Genomic DNA, 20920 nt, shown 5'->3' on the forward strand with positions numbered 1-20920 from the left:
GTAATCCAATTATCAAAACAAATTTTAGTAGATTGAATATCATCGACTGACCTAGCATCACATGTCGTGAGGAGATGCTGCAACACAACTGCCATGTAATAGTTATTTATTTCCCTCTCCCGGACGACCTTTTGGTGGCGATCTACCCTGAAGTGCGAGAGGTACCACTTCTTCGCTAGCTTGAGCACCTGATCTTGTTGTCGCTGGACCTGCTCGTCCAGCTTCTTCATGTCATCTTCTAATTTTTTATGTTCAGTCGCTGACAAATTAGTTAGCCTTGTGTCACTGTTTGGAGAAGAACCGTTCAGATCTTTAGAATCGGCCATATAAGCCTAATTTTGTAGATCTGCAACCTTCGTCCCCAACGGAGTCGCCAAAAAGTGTGTTGACGCTGATCTGGGCGCAATCACTGGTGTACCGCACGACGGTGCCCTCTGTGGTGACATGGATGGTCCACGGCTCTAAGCCAGACGGTCCGCGACCTGGGCGCAGGAGCGACGCCTTCCCTGCATACGTCCGGATGGTCCACGCTCTGGGTCGAACGGTCCGCGATGGCGCAGGGTCGTCTTCTTCCTCACATGAACCTAGATGCAGCCCTGGGAGAGAGATCTTAGGGTGCTCCGGGTCGGCAGGTGTAACACCCTAAATTTTGGGGTATAAAAATTTCTTTGCTCTATACTCAAAATTCAAGTGTTACTCTTTCCTTTCTTCGCTTTTCTTTTCCATTTTCTAAAATAATGAAGAGTTATTTTGTTATATAGTGAAGTGAGACCTAATGGTGCTTTGGTTGTTGCCTTCATGCTGTTGCGTACTGTTTCTAAGTGCAAGAAGTGTTTGAAACATGTTAATATATCTTATAGAAGTTTCCGGTAAATTTTCATATTTTTCTGAATATTTTTCTATTTCCGAGAACCAAAATCTTTTTATTTGAGGTACTTAAAAACATCTTCAAAATTTCTAGATATTTTTTAGTTCATTGGGTGCCAAATCATGTCTAGAAATTTTCCTAGATTTTTTGGAGCCTTCGAAATATTTTTCGGACATTAAAAACGATTTCAACCTTTTTCTGGAATTATTTTAAATTTAAAATGGATTTATTACGAAAAATAAAATATCTTTAAACCCTAGCAATATATATATATGGCTGGAACCCTCTCGTCGAGTCCTTTTCAAATCTTAAAATCGTTTCCCTAGATTCGATCCACAATTCCCGGAATTGCTCGCCAAAGTTTGGGGCGGTTCCAACTCTGCTGACAACTTCGACGAGCAATTATTTCAATCCGTGCGTCGTTGGTGAAATGTGAGAGTACCGCTGCGTTCGTCTCATCAAGAGCTTCGTCCTGGTGCTTTCTATTCATCGATCCGACCTCTGGTTCGCCGTCAATCAACAAATTTCTCGGCTCCGGTGAGGCCTTTCCCCTCCTGTGAGCTTTGTTCATTGTTGTTCATGGTGGTTCCTCGTTTTTCTCATTCTCATAGCCCACCCCTCCCCCTCTCTCTGCCCTCTCTCCTCCTCCCCCTCCCCGCGCCCTCTCCCTGCTCGGCAACGGCAGCGGTGGCCGGTTGGTCGCCCGCCCGCCTGCGATCGCGGCTCCCCCACGCGCGCGGCGCGCATCGAGCGGCGGCCCCTGCTCCTAGCCGACCGAACCCCCTCCCCTCCCCTTTCCATGGTGTGTGAGGAAGGAGATGGAGGGATATAGGGGATGGTGATATTGTGAAATAGCCCGTGGAATATTTGAAAATTGTGCGCAGAAAAGTAGTTTAATTTGATAATGCAATATCTGTTGTGTTTTAAATCCGATTCGCTACGTTCAAGTCGCGTTAGATTAGTATAAGGTATTATTCTCTATTGTTACATATTTTAATTAATTATTTAAATGTTTGTTTGACTAATGATTATTTAATTAGTGTTCCAATTAAATCTAATTTAGGGTTTTCAACTTGTACTTTTATAAATAAATACCAACATGGTTAATATTATCTCAAATAATCTTTTATTAATAATTGTTTAGTATGAACGCGTTATCTATTTAATAGTCCTCGCGTATCGCGTTGGTCCGCGCGATGTGCGCGTGTTGTTCGCGTGTTGTCGTGTTATTTCGCACTTCGCACACTTTATCTTGTGCCGTTAATTCGCCTCGTTTAGAGTCTCTCATATTATTTAAACTAGTCGGTTGCCCGTGCGTTGCGACGGCTTACAACAATATCCACGTAAACTATGCACCAAAAAAATCTCAAGATTTTTTATTGATTGTCTCCGCTCTCCGTATAATATTTTTTTGATTTAGCTAACTGATGTTATTATTTACTCCATCCAATATGTCTTGGTACAACACGACCAATGAAGTAAGCAATTAGAAGAGAGTTCACAACGAATGACTAAACGAACAGAGGTTATAGAATGACATAATTCCACCATACAGAGACAAAATAAAGGAAAGTTTGTGAGCTCAAGTTTCTAAAATAAGTCACATGAAATCAAACTTATAAAAAAGATAGATCAAAATATGGAGTGGTTGCTAAAGTCAGGTATCAATAAAAATTGTATGCGCTCCATATAAATTATGCTACTTCGTAGCAATTACTAATGTTTAAAACCAACAAATAACCTTTCATTTTACTGTTAGTGTGACAAATCATTGTTGCTCCATCCAATTCAGCAACCTCAAACACCATGGAGTCCATTGCGACAATGTGGTCTCAGAAACGACCTAATACTTGCAAGAGCCAAGAATGTCATGTCGTGCTTGGGCTGTAGCCTTGGCCCGTAGTGCTGGCCTAGCCCAACACGATTATATTTTTTTATTTTACAAAAAATGTATCAACATATATACAATTTATATTCAATATTAAAAACATTTAAGCATGATGTTCTAGTGGTTAGACAGCTTCACCGTCTCCTGCCCTTTTCCCATCAGGGCATGAGTTTGAACCCCACCTCCTGCATCGTTTTTTAACATTTTACGCTGATTTAATCAAATGGGTCGACGGGCTAACGAGTCGGCCTGACACAATCAGCAGGACAGCATGACGTGCCTGGGCCACGGGCGTCTGGCCCGTGCCGGGCCGCCGTTTGGCCATCGATATGTGAAGGTGTGTTTTGGGACGTGGATGTTGGTTGCGCGGACCGGATGGGCGTGCAACGGGTTAATTTGAAATAGCTGTGAGGGATTATTTGTAAAAAGATGACGCGGGATGACCGTTGAAACTGGTGCTTAAAGTATAGTAGAGAAGTAGAGATTACTTATTGGATCGAGAGCTGTTAGTGTAGAAGATTAATCAAAACTAGGTAACAGCTCTAGTTTACATTTGATAAATGTCAAATTAAATGTTTTAGTTCATATTCGTATAACGTAAACATGATAACTTCTCAATCGTAGCTTTGATCTCGACGTTTCTTTTTCTCGTGTGACCGTAGAAGCGAGCTCTATTTCGCATTGCTTGTTTTTATAATATTTTTCCTTGTATAGTTTGTTGTTCCTTTCTATTTCAAAAATGTTGAATGTATGTTCGCACTCGCCTAGATAACGTTCCGTCCGTGAAGTCCGAGAAAGTTGCAGGAGAAAGCAACATCTGCTTGGTGGAGGCAAGTGTCCTCTGAACTATTATGTCGTATTTACTTTATAATTCAATGTCCCGCATACTATGGTCAACCTAATGATTGACTAGCTTTCTATTTATCATGTGCTTTATTACCTTTTTGGGTTGGGCTATTATGATCAGCTACATGCCAGTGCTTTACTTTAATCAACGAACATGATGAGAATTAATTTATGATACGATGATTCATTCTGATTATGATTATGAGCTTGTGGCATTTTAGGGGGCTCGTGCTATTTTCCGAGTACCTCTTCCGTAAGGATCTGTTCGTTGATAGACCACCCGAGACAAAAGTACAACCATGAGCGTGGTATGGGACACCCTTAGCTTATTAATTGGAGGAATCTAGGGGTGTAGTTTGCTTCGCCGTTGTGCCATCAATGGGGGCTGGGGCATAATGGTTGCTCTGTTAAGGGTGGTTGTCGAGATTCATTCGATTTGGTTTTGTTAGTCACCCGCCTTAGGGAGGAGTACTGTGTTTGTATAACTAGCAAAACCTAACGGGCGGCTACACACCGAGAGAATCTTTGTAAAGGCTACGTAGCGAGTCCCTAGCCATTCACCTCGGTAGTGAAGATCGGGTCTTGCAACCCTAGCCTGGAAAGGGATCACGACTCATGGGTAAAGTGTGTGACCTCTACAGAGGGTTAGAAACTGGTATGCCAGCCGTGCTCACAGCTAAGAGCAGCCTTGAGATTCTCTTTGATTAGAGATACTCTAGACACATTTATGTTGATGGTTTAGTGATGATGGCTATACTTATAATTTATGGTACTTTCCTCTTTGAGGAGGTGCATTCTTTTGGGATATCAACTTGGGTTCTATGATTAAACTTGACTTCTACTAATGATAAATACCTAAATACCTGACCAATTAAAAGCAACTTCTTTGAGCTAATCTCCACATACAGCTAGTCCTCTTCAACCAAATGAGACATTTGCTCAGTACATTGTTATGTACTCACCCTTACTTAAATACCAAACACAAGGTTGTCCACATTGTAACCATTGCTCAGGAGAAGATGAAGGCAACACACAGGATTTTAGGAGTTTCAGGACTTTGAGGAGTTCTAGACTAGACTAGCGGCAAACCCCCAGTCAACTGCCTGTGAAGATCTTATCTCTACTACGTTTCATTTAGCACTTTGATTTCTGTTTAAGTTAATGACTATATGGATGTTTCAGACATCATGATGTAATAAAACAATACTTCTTTACGCTATTATTTGAGCATTGTGTGATGATGTCCAGTTATGTAATCGCTGTGTACGTGAATTTCTGATCTTGTCACGTATATGATTCGTATTCGGTTTAACTTTCAAAGTCGGGTGTGACAGTAGGTCACCCGAGACATCCACAAACGACATAGAGTCGCCTAAAAATTAAGAGATCAACTCGATAAAGAGTCTCTTGGATTGACAACCAGATCTTGCACCTAGGAGAGGTAAGATCCTAGAGTCGTCTTGGTGTCGACATACCACACAAGACAGATCTTGACGATGTAGAGTCGAATATGAGTGAAGGTTGATATGCGGAAAACTATAACTAGTACTATATTACATCTACTAATAAGACAATAATAACAAAGAAAATAATTGGTTCGATTCAAATGTGTTCGTGAGTTTTCAATCGATCGTACTCCTTCGTATATATAGGAGAGGTCTGAACCTGTTTATAGGCGATAGCTCACAAATATCATACGATTAGACGAATAACAACATACAACGTAAGAATAATCGTTAGAGATAATCTAATCGCGGGGACACATATCGTTTGAGTTCTAAAGACAGAGTCCGTCACTTTTTAATGTTTAACCAATGCATTGTCGCGGACACATCATTTTTATGAATCTAAGCCATCATAAAAGCCTACTTTTCCCATGCCTCTTTCGTAAACTCGAACGCAGCTGTGCCATTGCGAGCACGATTGCGTCCAAACTCGGAATGGCAACCCCCTAGCCGTCCGATCGACCGCCAGCCCCGAGTCCGATCGACCGCGGTCTGCGCCATCTTGTCCTCTTCCTCCCTTCCTGGACGGCTGGAGCTGGACCTGCTTTATTGATTATTGGGTGCCCACGCATCGGGCCGTGGGAGGCGGGCTCTGTTTCAGCCTCGTCAGCCGTGGGCGATGGCGGCGGCGGCTGGGAAGGCGCGGGCGGTGAGCCTGGCCGCGGCGGTGCGTGTGGTGGCGGCGACGGCGCGGCCGGCGTCTAGCGCAGCCGCGGCGGCGGGAGTGGGTGCGATGGCATTGATCGTGCAGGGGGAGGACACGGCCTTCGGGTCTCTGGAGTGGTGGGCGTACGCGGGCATCTCCTGCTTTCTCGTGCTCTTCGCAGGGATCATGTCCGGGCTCACACTTGGACTCATGTCGCTCGGCCTCGTCGAGCTGGAGATCCTCCAACGCAGCGGCACCGACGTCGAAAAGGCTCAGGCTGGTCCGATCCGAACCCCTATCCATTCCCTGCTCTCGTTGTGCTCGATCTGGTTATGAGCGGGTTTGTTATATTGGTAGTGGGGACTGGGGATCACACTGTTGTGGCTTGTTAGTTGTTACATTAGGGAATGGAGATTAGAGCGTCATATACTCTATGGTATTCTCAAGTTTCTCTGCAATTTTGAACATTAGAGCGTCTCTGGTGTATGCGGTGATTTTTTTCTGGCACCTATCGGAAGTCTACTATATTTTGTAGGTAGCGGTAATGACAGTGAGGATAAAATGTGATGGTAATATTGACATATTATTTACATGCAGAAGTGTTTGGAAAGGAAAGTAGAACGATCCAAAAAGGTTATAGTCAGGAATAAGAAAAAGCAGTGTGGATGGGATTCATTCTTTTCTAAGGTTCACCTCGTACTGGTGATATATGCAATGACACATCAGACAAGTGGAAGTGGAAGTAGTATGCAATGGACAATCATAAAAAGTGATCACTCTGGAGTTTCCTGGATCTACCATGTTTGTTTACTAGGGTAGCATGCACTTTTGGTTTTGTCTTACCTGATAATCTTCAGAGCTGCTCTATTACTGAAGGAAATGGCATATCTGGACACCTCAGATCTTTATCAGTTCATCAAATGCATATGGTAGCAATGTTAAATTTTAATATGGCAGCAATTCTGCTTAGTTACTTTGAGTGCCTATACACTGCCTCTTTCAGCATCTCTGGCAATAATTCTGCTTGGTCACTTTGACTGGCTACACGTTGCCTCTTTTAGCATCCCTCTTTAGTTAACAGCAGTTTATTGCTGTTGCCCTGTTGAAGACCAGCTCAATTGTTGTATTTTCCCTTTGACTGATGGTTCTGCTGCCCCTCATGTTTTGTTAATATTTGCCTTGTTTGCTGCAGCTGCCATCCTTCCGGTTGTTCAAAGGCAACACCAGCTTCTTGTCACCCTGTTGTTGTGTAATGCTGTTGCCATGGAGGTAGAGTATTTAGATTACAATCATATCAATTATCACACTATTTTGTACTCTAGAAGTGTATTCATTTGCTAAAAGAATGTATGGTAATATCAGAATTTTTGTTTGAAGCTTCTAATGAATTATCCTAGCATCAACATTTTTTAACTGACAACGGTGGGGAGAGAATCCCCACCTGAATTTCATTGATTATGGTATGACTGAGCCACACCTCAACGATCTCGTTTTTAAAGGAAACGAGGCAAACCTTTACATAATGTTGTGGCAGACCACAGATTACAGACAGCTGCAAGCACAACACAACAAATACTTCAGCAACAAGGAGGAAAACAAAGAAAGCAAACACATTACGAACGGACTTGACGCGAGCAGAACAACAACAACCGAATTCCTGAGGACCTGATCATCAAACAACATACATGTCGGCTAACCCAAACCAATGTAAACCACATCACCCCTTGTAGCAACGCTGCACAGTTGCCTCCCTCCATTGCGCACAACAAGGGGAGGAATCCTTGAAGGCATGAGAGACCATTCAACTGAGTGGGGACTAAGAGTGAGGGAGCATGCCAATCGAAGCTTGTCGAAGAACAACCATCTCCCTTGAAGTTGACGACGAGCACCCACAAACAACACATCCAAGCACCATAAACCGCCATCCCACGCCCTTAAAGGGGAGGAAGCCTTTAAGAGGGAGTGCTAGAACATGGTTCCACCTGGCATAAGATTGATGTCATCCATTGTTTTCAGGTCAGGCGACCAGCTGGTCGTTCCTGAGGACCGACCAGGCGCCTAATCACGATTAGGGGGACGATTAGGACGCCTAATCGGTCCTGGTCGACCTCTGGTCGTCCCCTAATCGTCATATATATTTCTGGACATATGTATATATAATATGATATATGTATATATAAGCAATACTGCAATAGGAATTATATAAGTCTGAAAGTCTGAAACTGAAACTGAGTAACAGACTGAAAGGCAATATAGGCATATAGCACTATAGCAGAACTGAAACTAAAATATTGAATACAAGGCTACAAGCAGTAATGCAGTACCTACTACCTAGAGCATATCATCACCCAAGCAAAAAGCAGCAGCAACTTCTCCAACAGATTCACATTCATCAGAATTCAGACAATAGGAAAGATAGGAAAGGGGGAGAAGGGGGAACCTTGAGATGAGGAGCTCATCTCGTCGCTAGTGTTTTGGAGCCGCCGCCGGTGTTCTGGTGCTGCTGCTAGTGTTCTAGAGCCGCAACCTATGTTCTGGACTCGGCAGGGGAGAGGAAAAGTTTGAAGGGGTGACAATGGGTGGCGGCGCATTGCTTTTATACTACTGTAGATGGACCGAAAAAATAGAAGCCCAGTAGCCCACTAGAAAACCCTAGCCGCCTGAACAATTCCTGGTCGATTTACCATCTAGTCGGACGACTAATCGCCCCTAATCGACGACTAGTCGGATGACCTGGACGACTTGATACTCTAGTCGATTCATCCGACTGATCGGCCACTACCAAGCGACTTGCGCGACTAATCGATTAGTCGGATGACTTGAAAACAATGATGTCACCACCAACAGGAGACGAATGATGAAGCAAAGGTTTCAATGGTCACGCAATCAAGAGCCACAGCCATTACCGGCCGCAAGGCCAAGGCCAACAAAGAAGAGCACAAGCAACCATCAAGCGAGCAGAGACGATAGTGCGAAGGTAGGACACCTCCCCGCGCACCGGGCGCGGCGCTTTCACTGCACATATATCAGCTTTGCACAGATTTCAGATGACCTCGAGAACCGCCACTAAGAGCGGCCACATACAACAACAAAATCATCCCGACTTTGCCTCCAACAAGGTGAAGACACAATAATGCCATCAAAGCCGGGGCTAGCAAAAAGCCAAGCAAGGCTTTCACCCATAACTAGTGGTCGTCGTTGCACGGCCACCCAAACCATTGGACACAAGAGTTGGCACAACGGTCTGGGTGGCCAGAGGGCAAGGAGTCAACGATAAAGAGGCCAAGGAAGCACTGATCTTGCAGGAGGTCAAGGGAAAGAACCTCGATGGCAAAGGCGGGGAGCGGAGACGAAACGACATGGAGCACAGGAGGCGGAGGTGGAACCCGCGAGCTAGGCGAAGGAGGATGATGGGGGAAGGGCGGTGGCGGGGGGCGCAGCCATTGGAAGGAGGCGGAGGTCGCGGCTGCTGGGAGGTGGCGGTGGAGGATAGAGAGGTGTGGGGGTGGAGAGGAGAGCAGGGCCTATACTCAACAAAGATCTGAACCAAGGCGCACTTAGGCTAGCGACGTACGTGATGCTCGCGGCGAACGGGCCAGCAGACCTTGCGGAGCCGCTCCGGCGCGTCCTCGCCTGCTGGCGACCTCGAGGCATGGACGACTTCGGTCGACAACACCAGGGAGTAGACGACTGTGTGTGCATTGGACCAGAGCACGTATAAAGGGGTCGCCGTCGGGGAAGAGATTGGGGGACCCACACCAAACATCACCGAGCCAGCAGCAGGACCTTGCGCCCACGACACGTCGCAGCCGCCAAGCTTCGCCGTTGCCAGCCTGCACTGCTGCCCAGCTCGTCAGGCGGGAGAGGAAAAAGTGGCAACTGCCGGGAGATGGAGAAGCCTGAGGGAGACAGCGGGGGGAAGGGGCGAGGCTGAGCGTGGGGGGACTCCTCGCTGCCGCCATCCTTGATGTGGGGGCGCGGGTTGCCGAAGCCCTGCTCTGGCAGCGCCGAGGTCGAAGGTGGGGTGGAGGTGTGGCGGCGGCTAGGGTTGGCCGCCCGAGGGGGCGACACATGCGGGATTCAAAATCCTCTTTTGGCCTGCCTCTAGCATCAACACTTTGACCTTTTATCTCATTAGTGGGAGAGAGGGATAGTGTTCTGAAGTTGCAGTTGTTCAACTTTTTTTTGGCACCATGCCACCATGATTTTTTTGTAAGCCTGTTTATGATTATCTTACATTTTGGAAACTAGTTGGTGAAGTTTAGATAAGATTGAGTATAGCACCTATTGCATTCACTATATAAGCTTATTTCTCCTGGTTGCTACTAGTTTTTTTCAACATCCAACTGCAGCATGGTCAGTTTGTGTTAGTCCAATGACATCGTAATTGGTGCATGTATATCTGATCAACGTTATTTTCTTTATCCTAAATCTACTATCACCGGTTGATACTCTTATACCTTATTTCTTTCTTATTTCTGTATTCTAAAGTTGTTGATAGGTAGGGCATAGGTCACATATTGTTTTTTTTCTGATATCTTTTGCACCCCATTCTGTTTTAACCATTGACTTTTATTTTTATCTCATTGCAACCTTTTCAGGCACTTCCTATATTTCTTGACAGAATGTTTCATCCTATTGTTGCTGTAATATTGTCAGTGACATTTGTTCTTGCCTTTGGAGAGGTATTCATCTGATGTCCAAAATTTACCATTTGCTCATTGTGTGGTTTGACTGATAGTGTAGTGCTTTGACATCAGGTTATACCACAAGCAATCTGTACTAGATATGGTCTAGCAGTGGGTGCTAACTTTGTATGGCTCGTACGCATTCTCATGGTCATCTGCTATCCAATTTCTTACCCTATTGGGAAGGTAAAAATCAGCAAAATCACATGATTCATTTCTAAGTACCCACTATACTGTAATTCTCTATGCACTCCTGTCATGGCATGCATTTTGCAATTTTGTGAATTGCATTAGGATAGAGCTTTCACTTCTTTTTTCACGAACATGCCACACACTTATTTCATTAAGTAGGAAGTAGAGTTACAAAGCGAAAGAACATGCCAATGGGCGAGTTGCCCAGCAGCTAGCCAGCACAGTCGGAAACGCAAAAAACATAGAAACGGATGATGGCTGAAAGCCTGAACTCCAACAAGCTGTTACAACGCACTAGTTTTGCGACTAACTAGCATCTCCTTAGCTCAGCCAGTAACAGAATCGACAATGCGTTTAATCCAGCCGCAATCCAGGTGTTCCCTTCAATGACGATGAACTCAAACAGCGTAGCTGGGTTAGTTGACACTGCCTCGAAGACATGGTGGTTCCTATCCTTCCATAAAAGCCAGCATACCAGTAGCACTAGTGAGTTAACCCCCCTGAAATTCTGCAGCAGCAGCAGTCTGGATCGCAGTCACCATGTCACCAGCCACCAGGGCATCGTTCGACGCCGGTGCTGCAGAAGGAATACCCGAACATCGGAACACATGACACCGTGTTTTGCGGCTGTAAACACAAGACAGAAGCAGGTGATCTGAAGTTTCTGAACCTTGATCACACAAAGCACAGTCATCGCAGTCTTGCAGTCCACGGCACATTCTTCATTCTGCCGTCCAGAATCTGCCATGGATCGCCATCCAGAGCTTTCATTTCTGAGTCATCTTTTTGTTCAGTTGTATGACTTAGCTAATGTACTTAGTTGCAGACTGATATTCTGGTTCTGGCTGTTCTTGAAGACTCCAGTTACTTGCATGATAGATATTTGATGACCTATAGGCCTCATAGCTAAGAATAGTTTATTTTTTTATCTCCTATTCAAGCAAAATTTCAACATTGCCAGTTTCTATATGGTGTTAAATATGTTTAATACTCTCAGAAAAAGGACATTCACTGTTTTGTTGGTTACTACACACTTGAAGCGATGCTGTTTCACCTCCAAGGAAAATAAATTAATGCAAACTGTGAACATAGGAAAGTTGCTAGTTGATATATTTATACAAATAATTCACTTGGTTGTGCATTCATTGAATATTTGATACAAATTCCATACATGTGTTTCCTTCTAATCGACTTACTTTCTCCTTATGTTGGTATGTATTCCTGATTTTTAGTCTGTTTCTGTTGGTACGTATCAATTTATTAAAGGGCGTACCCAGTGCCGTAGGCTTCCCGCACTGTGCGGGGTCTGGGGATTGATTCCTTAAATAAAGCATCGATTTACTTTTCTTGGTTCTTGAAAAAGAAACATTATCTTTTTATAGGAGCCATAAAAAATATGCTATTGTTTTGTAGAACATTCATCACACTACAAACTGTTTCATATTTTTTCAGATTTGATTGATGGTTAAATGATCAGCGGACTCTTTCTTTTTTTTTCGAACACACAGCTGCGTATCTTTGTATTAAGAAGAAAAGAAGCCCAAAAATAGGAAAGTACAAACTGCCCGAAGGCAAGTAGAAACACACACCAACCGATTAAAAAACCCAAAACCAAACTCAAAGGAGGCCACAACTCCGACAAGTTCATGTCACCGGGCATACACCATAGCCTCACCCTTAATGTCTAAAAAGAGTTTGGAGACACTAGGGCCTAGGGGAAGCCTCATAAAAACACAGGCATTGCGATGCTTCCAGAGGCCCCAAGCTAGAATCACTAATGAATTGAAGCCTTTTTTTGGCTAGCCACCATCCTCAGCCTTGTCCACCATTCCTGAAAACTCTCCCCGTCCAATGATGGAGAAAGCAGCTGCAACCCAACGAAGGAAAGCACTCTATACCAGATTTCCCTAGCAAAAACACAAGTCACAAGCAAGTGTTCAATGCTTTCTTGTTCTTGCTCACAAAGCGAACGAATCTGGATCCCACTGGTCCTTTCGTCGCACATCATCTCGATCATCTCCAGCCAGAGGAGGTGAAAAACCCTCCCTCGTTGATGACGAGACAACCGGGATATCAAGATGTCAATGTGGTACGAGAGCCTGTGCCTCTCAGTAGAGTCCCCTTTCCAAGCAGTTTTATAATGATCAATTTTGCTGACTGGGGAAGCCGACCAGGATCAAGGCACCATGCCCTAAGCATGAAATATGACAGATTATTTTTTTTCTCCAAAAAGAAATACGACAGATTATGCTTGAGCAAAGTATGTTCATGGATTTCTTGGATAATGAAACAGTTGTTCAATAGTTGTTCCGCAGTGGAAAGAAGCCACACATGCGCCGGAACTCCGCGGAGCTAAATATCAAGTAGAACAGGTAGACGAGTGCTAGTGGCATGCGCAAATCTTTGGAATTTAACACTGAAATTCGGGTAGTGAAGAGGAAGGCCCCTATTGAAAACCCCCTGTGCCACACTTTCATCCGGGAAGGAGATGACAAACTTCAGGCCAACTGCGATGAATTTGCAATCTCTCAACCTCTAGTTCAAAACTGCGGGCCACTTCGGACAGGAGCTCATCGGCATGCACCACAGGTCGAGAGCCAGTGATCAACACGAAAAGTGCCCGACGCAAATCCACTTTAGCCCTAGCAATGGCACGCGAGAGATCGATGACACATTTCATGTTGTTACATTCACTGTGTAGGACCATCAGCGGTGGAGGAGGCCATTCTTCAGGGGTAATCTCTAAGGAGGCCACGTCGGAACTCCCGTCTTAACGCTTCTGGCCATCCGCACCCCACCCTTCCGACTATGCCTCCGACGCCATTTACGTCCCTTGGACACCGAAGGTTGCTCGTCACCATGCATAGTTTCACCCCTAGTTTGGACACCAGAGGTTGCTCGTCACCGTGCATAGCTTCACCCCATGGGTTTGCACTTGAAACACGACGCCACACCTTTCGTGTCTCCTACACTGTGCCTAGACATGTACAAACAGGCTGTTCGGCCCGGCCCGGTTTGGAATCGGCCCGTCAGGCAGGGTTAGAAAACCGGACCGGGCCTGCTAGGCTCGCGGGCTCATTTCCCTACACGGGTCCGACTCGGTAAGCACGGAAAAAGCGGGCTTAACGGGCTGAAAAGCACGAATAAGTACAAAAAATTGGGTTTAGCGGGCCAAGGGTTAAATGGGCCGTGTCGGGCTAGTTTGCCGGGCTTAGATTTCTGTTCGGACCTCGCCTGCTTATTCGTGCCGGGCCAGCCCGGGCCCGTAAAAAGCGGGTCGGGCTTGTACCGGGCCACAAAAATGAGCTTCATGCCAGGCTTTCGGGCTTCGGGCTTGATGTACACATCTATAACTGATTAACTGTACCCAGGCGCTCCTTCACATGGGGTTTCTCCTAGGAAAGCATGTTCCAGATCGACCGCTGCCTTTCCGAGTCAAACGAAGAACCACCGTAAATGACCCGCTGCGAGGAAAGCCTACTCCAAATCGGCGCACGACTAGCCTATGACGGGGCATCACAGACATTCTGTCTTGCGAAGCAACCCGAAGCCCTGTGTCCCAGCTTTAGGCATCTGAAACAACACGACAAACTCTGGTAGAAGGTAGCGATGGGAACTAGACAAATGGTTGAAGCACTTCCCTTGGAGATCCCCAAGGACCACTCGAAGAGGACCGTGCTTAACAACTCTCCGCCAATGCTCAACCACTTGCTAGCCTTCCACAACAAGACCACGACAGTTAGGGACCGTGGGGCGATCGTTTTTTCGCAGAAAAATTTGAACCTGGGGCACACGGTCATCCAACGGACGAGGCTAGGCTACCGAGTTAGCAGATGAGGAGAGCACAACATCCTGGCAGGAGGCGGGCACAACACCTTTGAGAGAGGCAGGCGAAAAGATTCCCTCACCGACCGCAACGCTGCCCGCGGGAGAGGTGAGCCCCATAGTGTCACTCAACGGAGGGCCAAGGACCACAACCCATAACATCACCGCCATTCGGGCTAGGGCTGACGTCGCGCCACAAGCACTCCTTCGAACGACCTATAGGGAAAAAAGGCTTGGCCAACGGGGACAAAGGGAAGTGGAAACGAGCGCCACGAGGAGAGGGGAGGTTGGCGGTAAGGCCGGCGAGGCCAGAGTGGTGGCCGCCGGACCCTAGACGGGCGTCGGCGTGGGGCTGCTGGGGGAGGTGGGGAGACGTAGAGGATGTTCGGTGTAATGGATTTTCTCGGACTCTTTCTTATAACCTTATCCCATGTCATCATTTTATAATCCTCAAAGAGTGCATGCTAATTCTCACTTCACTTCTCACTTCCTTTTCCATAGTGATCAGTTGCATGTGTCTTTTGCTACCTTTTGTCATGCTTATTAACCTACCTGCATTTAATGAATATTGTAACAAGTGATGATAATATCTTACATACTGGTCCACAACACAGGTGCAGTTGGGAGTTCTATCTTAACACTTTGTATTAACTTAGAGTTAGCAGATAGAAACTTTTTTTCTCGAACAACGCAGGAGAACTGCACGTCATTTCATTAAGGAAGAAAGAGGTACAAGGGTCAAAAGTGACCCGAAACACAAACACTCACACACACACCCACACACGCCTCCCCCTTAAATACAACCGTCACGCCACATCAAGGAAGAAAGGCGACCACAACCTACATAGCTAACTAAGCTCCAGCAGGCACCGACCCAAAAACAAGTTCTTGGAGCTTGGAAGCTCCTGCCAAGCACCAAAGCCCACCCTCCACATTAACAACTTTTAGCACTTCCTCAACACTTGGTCTTGAATTGTCAAAGACACAACTGTTGCGGTGTTTCCAAATCTCCTAGGACACCAACATAATTAGAGGATTGAGGCTTCTACGAAGCCCCATGGGGACAACAACAACATTTCTCTTCCACCAACCTGAGAACCGAGACACTGAGGGCTGAGGTGCCAACTGCAGCAGCCCCAACCGTTGAAGGATCATGGTCCAAATTTGGTGAGCAAAAACACAGCCAACCAACAAGTGATGCACCGTCTCATCCATCTAGTCACAAAATGGACAAGACTCTGGATGGGGCAGGTTCCTCCGCTCAAGACGATCAGCGGTCCAAACCCGGTTATGATACACCAATTGTATAAAGAACTTACAACACGACGGAGCCCAGGTTTTCCAGATTCTCTTCCAAGGGCCAAACTTGGTAGAGGCGTAGAGCCCACGAAGAAGGCCTCATACACAGACTTGCTGCTATAACAACCATCTTGTGTCAACTTCCACCTGAACTGATCAGGAGCATCAGGCTACAACACGACCTCCTCAACAAAATCCCAGACCTGGAGGTACTCAAATAAAACCTGAACATTAAGAGCACCCTTGACATCACGAACCCAACTCCGCCCAAACAAGGCCTGAGCCAGTATTTCGCTTAGCAGTTCGCTTAGGGACAGCTCTGAAAAGATTGGGCGCCATCTCAGCCATAGTAAGCCCATCCATCCAATGGTCAGACCAAAAAAGTATTTTCTCACCATTCCCAACCACAGCATTCACAACCATATTGAAGAGGGCCCGGGCTTCATAGGGAATAGAAATTGAGAGACCAGCCCACGACCTCTCCACATCAGTCTTCTGTGCCCAAAGCCACCTAATCCTCAGGGCCCAACCTAGAAGCTCAAGATTATGAATTCCAAGGCCGCCATACTGAAGAGATCTCTGAACCTTTTCCCAAGCTACCAAGCAGTTACCTCCATTAGCTTGTTGATGTCACTTCCACAAGAACCACAACATCGTCAGCATAGAAGGAAACATGATGATATCTCGTTTTGTGTAGCATGTATCAAGCTTTTGTTACTAAAGCCACTTGTGATAAGTTGTCCTTCTACTGTGAACTACATGCAAAGTTCCTGTCATTGAAAATCCGCATTTAATTTCTTATACAATTCAGTACAGATGATTTAATGCAGATTCTAGCATGATGTGGCAACCTCGTTGAGGTCGAATATCAAAGTTACTAAACTGAGTGGCTCTCTGTTATGTGGACGTTAATATAGTCAAAGTTTTGCTAGGCGCTAGGCGGAATCTAGGCGATGACCCTTAGCCTAGGGACTAGTCCAGCCTAGGCTTGCCTAGGCGATGCTAGACGTTTTGCCAACTTATATAATATACTAGTTCTATGCCCGTGCGTTGCCACGGGAGTAAAAAATAGTTTAAAACATAAATATCATTCTTCATCTACGAGGAGGATGGAGTCGTGGCGAGAACGTGTTCCTGCTGCACAACGTCGTCGTTCCCAATGCGACGTTCCCAATGCCACAATATAGGACTCCGGTCTCCAATGCTCAACCTCGCTACGAGTGTCCAGAGAAGGGGAAGGCAAGGCCGTTGTTCACCCCGCTATGGCCGACGCTACGAGTGTCCAGAGAAGGGGAAGGCAAGGCCGTTGTTCACCCCGCTATGGCCGATGCTCCGCTCTGATAAAGCAATACAGGCAAAGGAAAAGTGAGCGATGGAGTTGATGATCTATACAGCTAGGCAGAGTGACACGGTTGTTGAGGTCGCGGAGTCGTGTCGCGAAGGTCACAGACAAATGAGTCTAATAGGTTGTTACACCATAAATGGGTTATGTGAATCCACTCAAACCAAACACGACAGGAAGCCACATGTAACACATTGCTCTCACATAGTACCACCTAGCTTGCTAGCTGAAGAAGGATGAGCGATCGAGCGAGATATAAAAAAGAGGGACCAGACGCATTTTCAACCCATACATTTCTCAAACTTTTGGCTCAGATGAAGTATAAAATTTATTCTTATCACTTTAATATTTGATAGTACGATGCCCGTGCGTTACGACGGTATACAATTATTCGATAAAATTTTAACACAATCAGATACCCTATTATCTCAGCAATGGTTTCAAATTGGCCCCGCAATTGGCATTGTCAAACACTAAGAGGTAACTTAGCAGCATCCACAATCTTAAGAGACCATATAAAAACCTACTGAAAGTTATGCAGAAAAATCGTAATTCCAAGATACTTAAGTCTTCCCATGTTTCTCTCCAATCAAAGAAAGGGCCAAACAATCTTGAGGCAGTTGTCCCACAAGAGTCATAAGAATAGTAATTAATGACATCAATACATACAATGCTCTCGCAAGAGTCCATGGGTGATATATCTCGCAAAATACTGGATATGACTAAAGAAATATAACCCAACAAGGAAGGTCATACTCAAGTAATGTTAAAAGTTTGACGTCATATAGTATGACTTCTTTGAATCCGAATGGAAGGTCACGATCATCAAACCAAAAGCAGATCAGTACATCCTTATATGTTCAAGGCTCCAAAAGCAGATTGGCATTCACATCATCACTGGCAAATGAATTTGCTATAATTTTCAAACAATATCAATGTACAAATAATGCCTAGTTGCCCACCCTAAAAAACATATTCCAACTTACGTGAGCTAGGAAAAAGAGTAACAGATAATAGAAATAAACATTGAGATGTAACGACCAAGAAACTAAATAGACGCAACCATGGAACTGAAAGTGCAAGATGATCACCAGAACAACACTAATTCTCGTTTGCAAATACGAGCGCCAGGAAAACCATATCAAACATTTAGCACGAGGGGCTTCCCATGAAATTCTGCTGGCGTACACAGAGGGCGACTGACCACATTTGCTCGATGTGCCTGACCACATTCAGCATGAGAGGATTTTCCCTTCAGATCAGAATAGAAACAGGGGCGTAAAATCCATCAATAGATCCAAATAATAAAAAAACAAAAGGGGACTTAGAAGGTTCACATCAAATCCACAAACTCATCTCATCTCGGTCCGGTAGCCACCGACACCGAGGTTGACCTTCACGGGACCGGGATTCAGTGAAACAGAATAAGAATAGTAAAATCCACATAACTTTTTGTTGTTGTTCATGCAGTAGCAGATCAACAAGTCTGACCAATTTCCTCAACTTCATGAGCAGCATTTCTTAAGGAACATGGACAAATACCTTTCAAAATTTTAGTAGCATTCTGTAAAGACAAACAAATTAAAAGGTAAGCAAGCAAGTGAAATACTCCAGCTTCTCAGCCCCTAGACATACTTCTCATCCAGCAATTTCTAAAGGAACATGGACAAATACCATTCGACTTTTCTGAGTAGCATTCTGTAAAGACAAAAAACAAATTAAAAATGGATCAACCAAGTGAAATACTCCAGCGTCTTAGCCCCAGACATACTTCTTTAACCTCCTCAATGGCCTAGTATGCATTGGTGGGTATACCCAACTCCTTGGGTTTAACATCAATAATCACCAGGACAGGATTAGGAACATACCTGAGAATTGGAGAACGACAAAACAGTTGTATGAAGCGCCACGAGCAGTACAGCATGAGCAACCGTGTACTCGCTGAAGCTTAACACTGCACACTCTGATTAAATTAAAATTACAGCTTTAGTTTATTGGAGCCCCTGTAGGTACAATCTGTATTTCGAGTGCTTGTTGTACTATAGGTTATATTCATCGGTTTGCCTATTTGTGGCTAACATTTATCGTGTCATTTTAGTTTAACATTCTTCTTATTTAAGGCTTCGAGATGTACTTATATCTTACCAATCCATTCTTTTTAAATGAAAGTAAGACAAACATTTGATTTTCCTTGTTAGACGCGAGCAGATTTTCATCCACTTTTGTTGTATAGGTCTGCAGGGAATGAAGTGTCTCTGAATGCATCTACAAGAAAGTATACCACAGAGGCACCATCGAGCTCAGGCACAACGAGTGCAAGGAGGGAGGATGTCTCACTGAGTTGGTAGTTTTTGAGAGGCGGCCTTCATGTAGGTGTCGTCAGTTGCCGCGGAGGGCGGGAACATGCGGAGCACGGAGGTCGGCGACGTCGCCGCGGCGTGGGACTACTCGCTGGAGTCGTAGGACGTGGCGGAGGAGGACATGTTCTTGGACGCCGGGGCCGGTGGCTGCTGGAGGCGCTCGGCGACCTCGTCGAGGACGGGGACCGATGCGTCGTCTGCAAGTTCGAAGTTGTTGGTGGCATGGGACCCGCGTAGCTGTATGGTGGCCGAGTGCGGCCTCCTCGGTGGCATCGAAGGTGACGAGTCAGATGCGCACACGACGCCACGGGTCGCAGATCTCCGCTGTGTACTTGCCCCACGGCCGACGCCGCACTCTGCAGAACTGGGATTCGGCGCCGGCGTCGTTCGACTTCCTCTTCCGCTCAGGGAGCGTCAGCGGTCTGGGCCGCTCCCTCGCCGCGGCCCGCACGGACGACACCTCCTACTTCAGCGCTCGCTCCAGACGGATCTCCTGGATGTAGCGCTTCACCCTCTGCGGACCTGCTTCACCACGGGCGGCGAGCACCACGGACGACGCAACCTTGACTCGGATGGTGGCCCTTTCCACCATCAGCCTTGACTCGGATGGTGGCTCCCCGTCGCCCCTCTTCTGCACCAGCAGCCCGGACGGCCCGATAGGTTGGGGGAGCGCTAGATGCCTCAACCCTTGCTGCCAGTGCCGCTCTCGTCCCGGTCCTCCGGCGGCAGGAACCAGTGGTAGTAGAGGTGCAGCAGGTGGTGGATCTTGCCGTTAGGGGGCCGCGTGCTCTTAGGGTCCTGTGGGCCAGCGCCCATGTCCACGGCGAGGAGTGGTGGCGAATCCGGGAGCCGGAGGAGAGGTGGCGACAGGGAGAGAGGAAGAGGCGCTGAGGATGGGGCAAGCACGTGATGAGGACGCGGGGCAGGCGCGCGATGAGGACGCGGGGCGGGCGTCACGGCGGGGACATCGCGGCGCGGGGGGAATGCGAGGCAGGGGCGGGGATTGGGGAAGGGGATCGCGCGGGGAAGGGCGGCGATGGCGTGACGGAGGCGGCGGAGGGTTTTTTCTGACTGCGAGGGCGACGCGCGCGGGGCATGATTGGCGGGCGGGAGGAAGACGCGCGCGAGGGCCCAAAATCGCGGGCGGGGGCACGGTGCGCGGGCGGGGGCATGGTGCGTGGTGGACGCCCTCCGTCCACCCTTAAAGATTAGTAGAGATACATTTATAGATAAAAAAATAGGGAAGGACCAGTAGACATACCTTTTGTCCTTGCAGATCTGCTGATCACTGAATCCTCAAGCACTGCTGCAATAGAAGTGGACAACACTTTTAGATGCAATTGGGCATCGATACAAGTGATAAAAAAAAGGAAATAGCAAGTTAGGTACTTATCTGAGGTCTGACCCTTCTCCCATCCATTAAGTACTGATCAGCAGCATAGGATAGCCTTTAGAAATCAC

The 20920-nt window shown here is 46.4% G+C and overlaps 1 protein-coding gene and 1 long non-coding RNA gene across 2 annotated transcripts in view; one reads left to right on the forward strand and one right to left on the reverse strand.

Annotated features, from left to right (window-relative positions):
* The first annotated feature begins 5449 nt into the window (after positions 1–5449).
* Positions 5450–20920, forward strand: part of LOC103635529 (DUF21 domain-containing protein At4g14240) — a 50304-nt gene continuing 34833 nt past the window's right edge. Inside the window, exons 1-4 of the mRNA XM_008657959.1 lie at positions 5450–6033; positions 6946–7022; positions 10355–10438; positions 10514–10627. Of these exons, the coding sequence (XP_008656181.1) occupies positions 5727–6033; positions 6946–7022; positions 10355–10438; positions 10514–10627 (582 nt within the window). The 5' untranslated portion in view covers positions 5450–5726. The remainder of the gene's footprint in view (positions 6034–6945; positions 7023–10354; positions 10439–10513; positions 10628–20920) is intronic.
* LOC118473117 (uncharacterized) lies at positions 7029–20855 on the reverse strand. The gene is made up of 3 exons (XR_004851988.1): positions 20721–20855; positions 18191–19062; positions 7029–7305 (listed from the first exon to the last, which is right to left on the reverse strand). It is a non-coding gene; the product is annotated as an uncharacterized lncRNA (long non-coding RNA).

Source organism: Zea mays, chromosome 8, assembly GCF_902167145.1.
Source record: "Zea mays cultivar B73 chromosome 8, Zm-B73-REFERENCE-NAM-5.0, whole genome shotgun sequence".
Taxonomy (NCBI): domain Eukaryota; kingdom Viridiplantae; phylum Streptophyta; class Magnoliopsida; order Poales; family Poaceae; genus Zea; species Zea mays.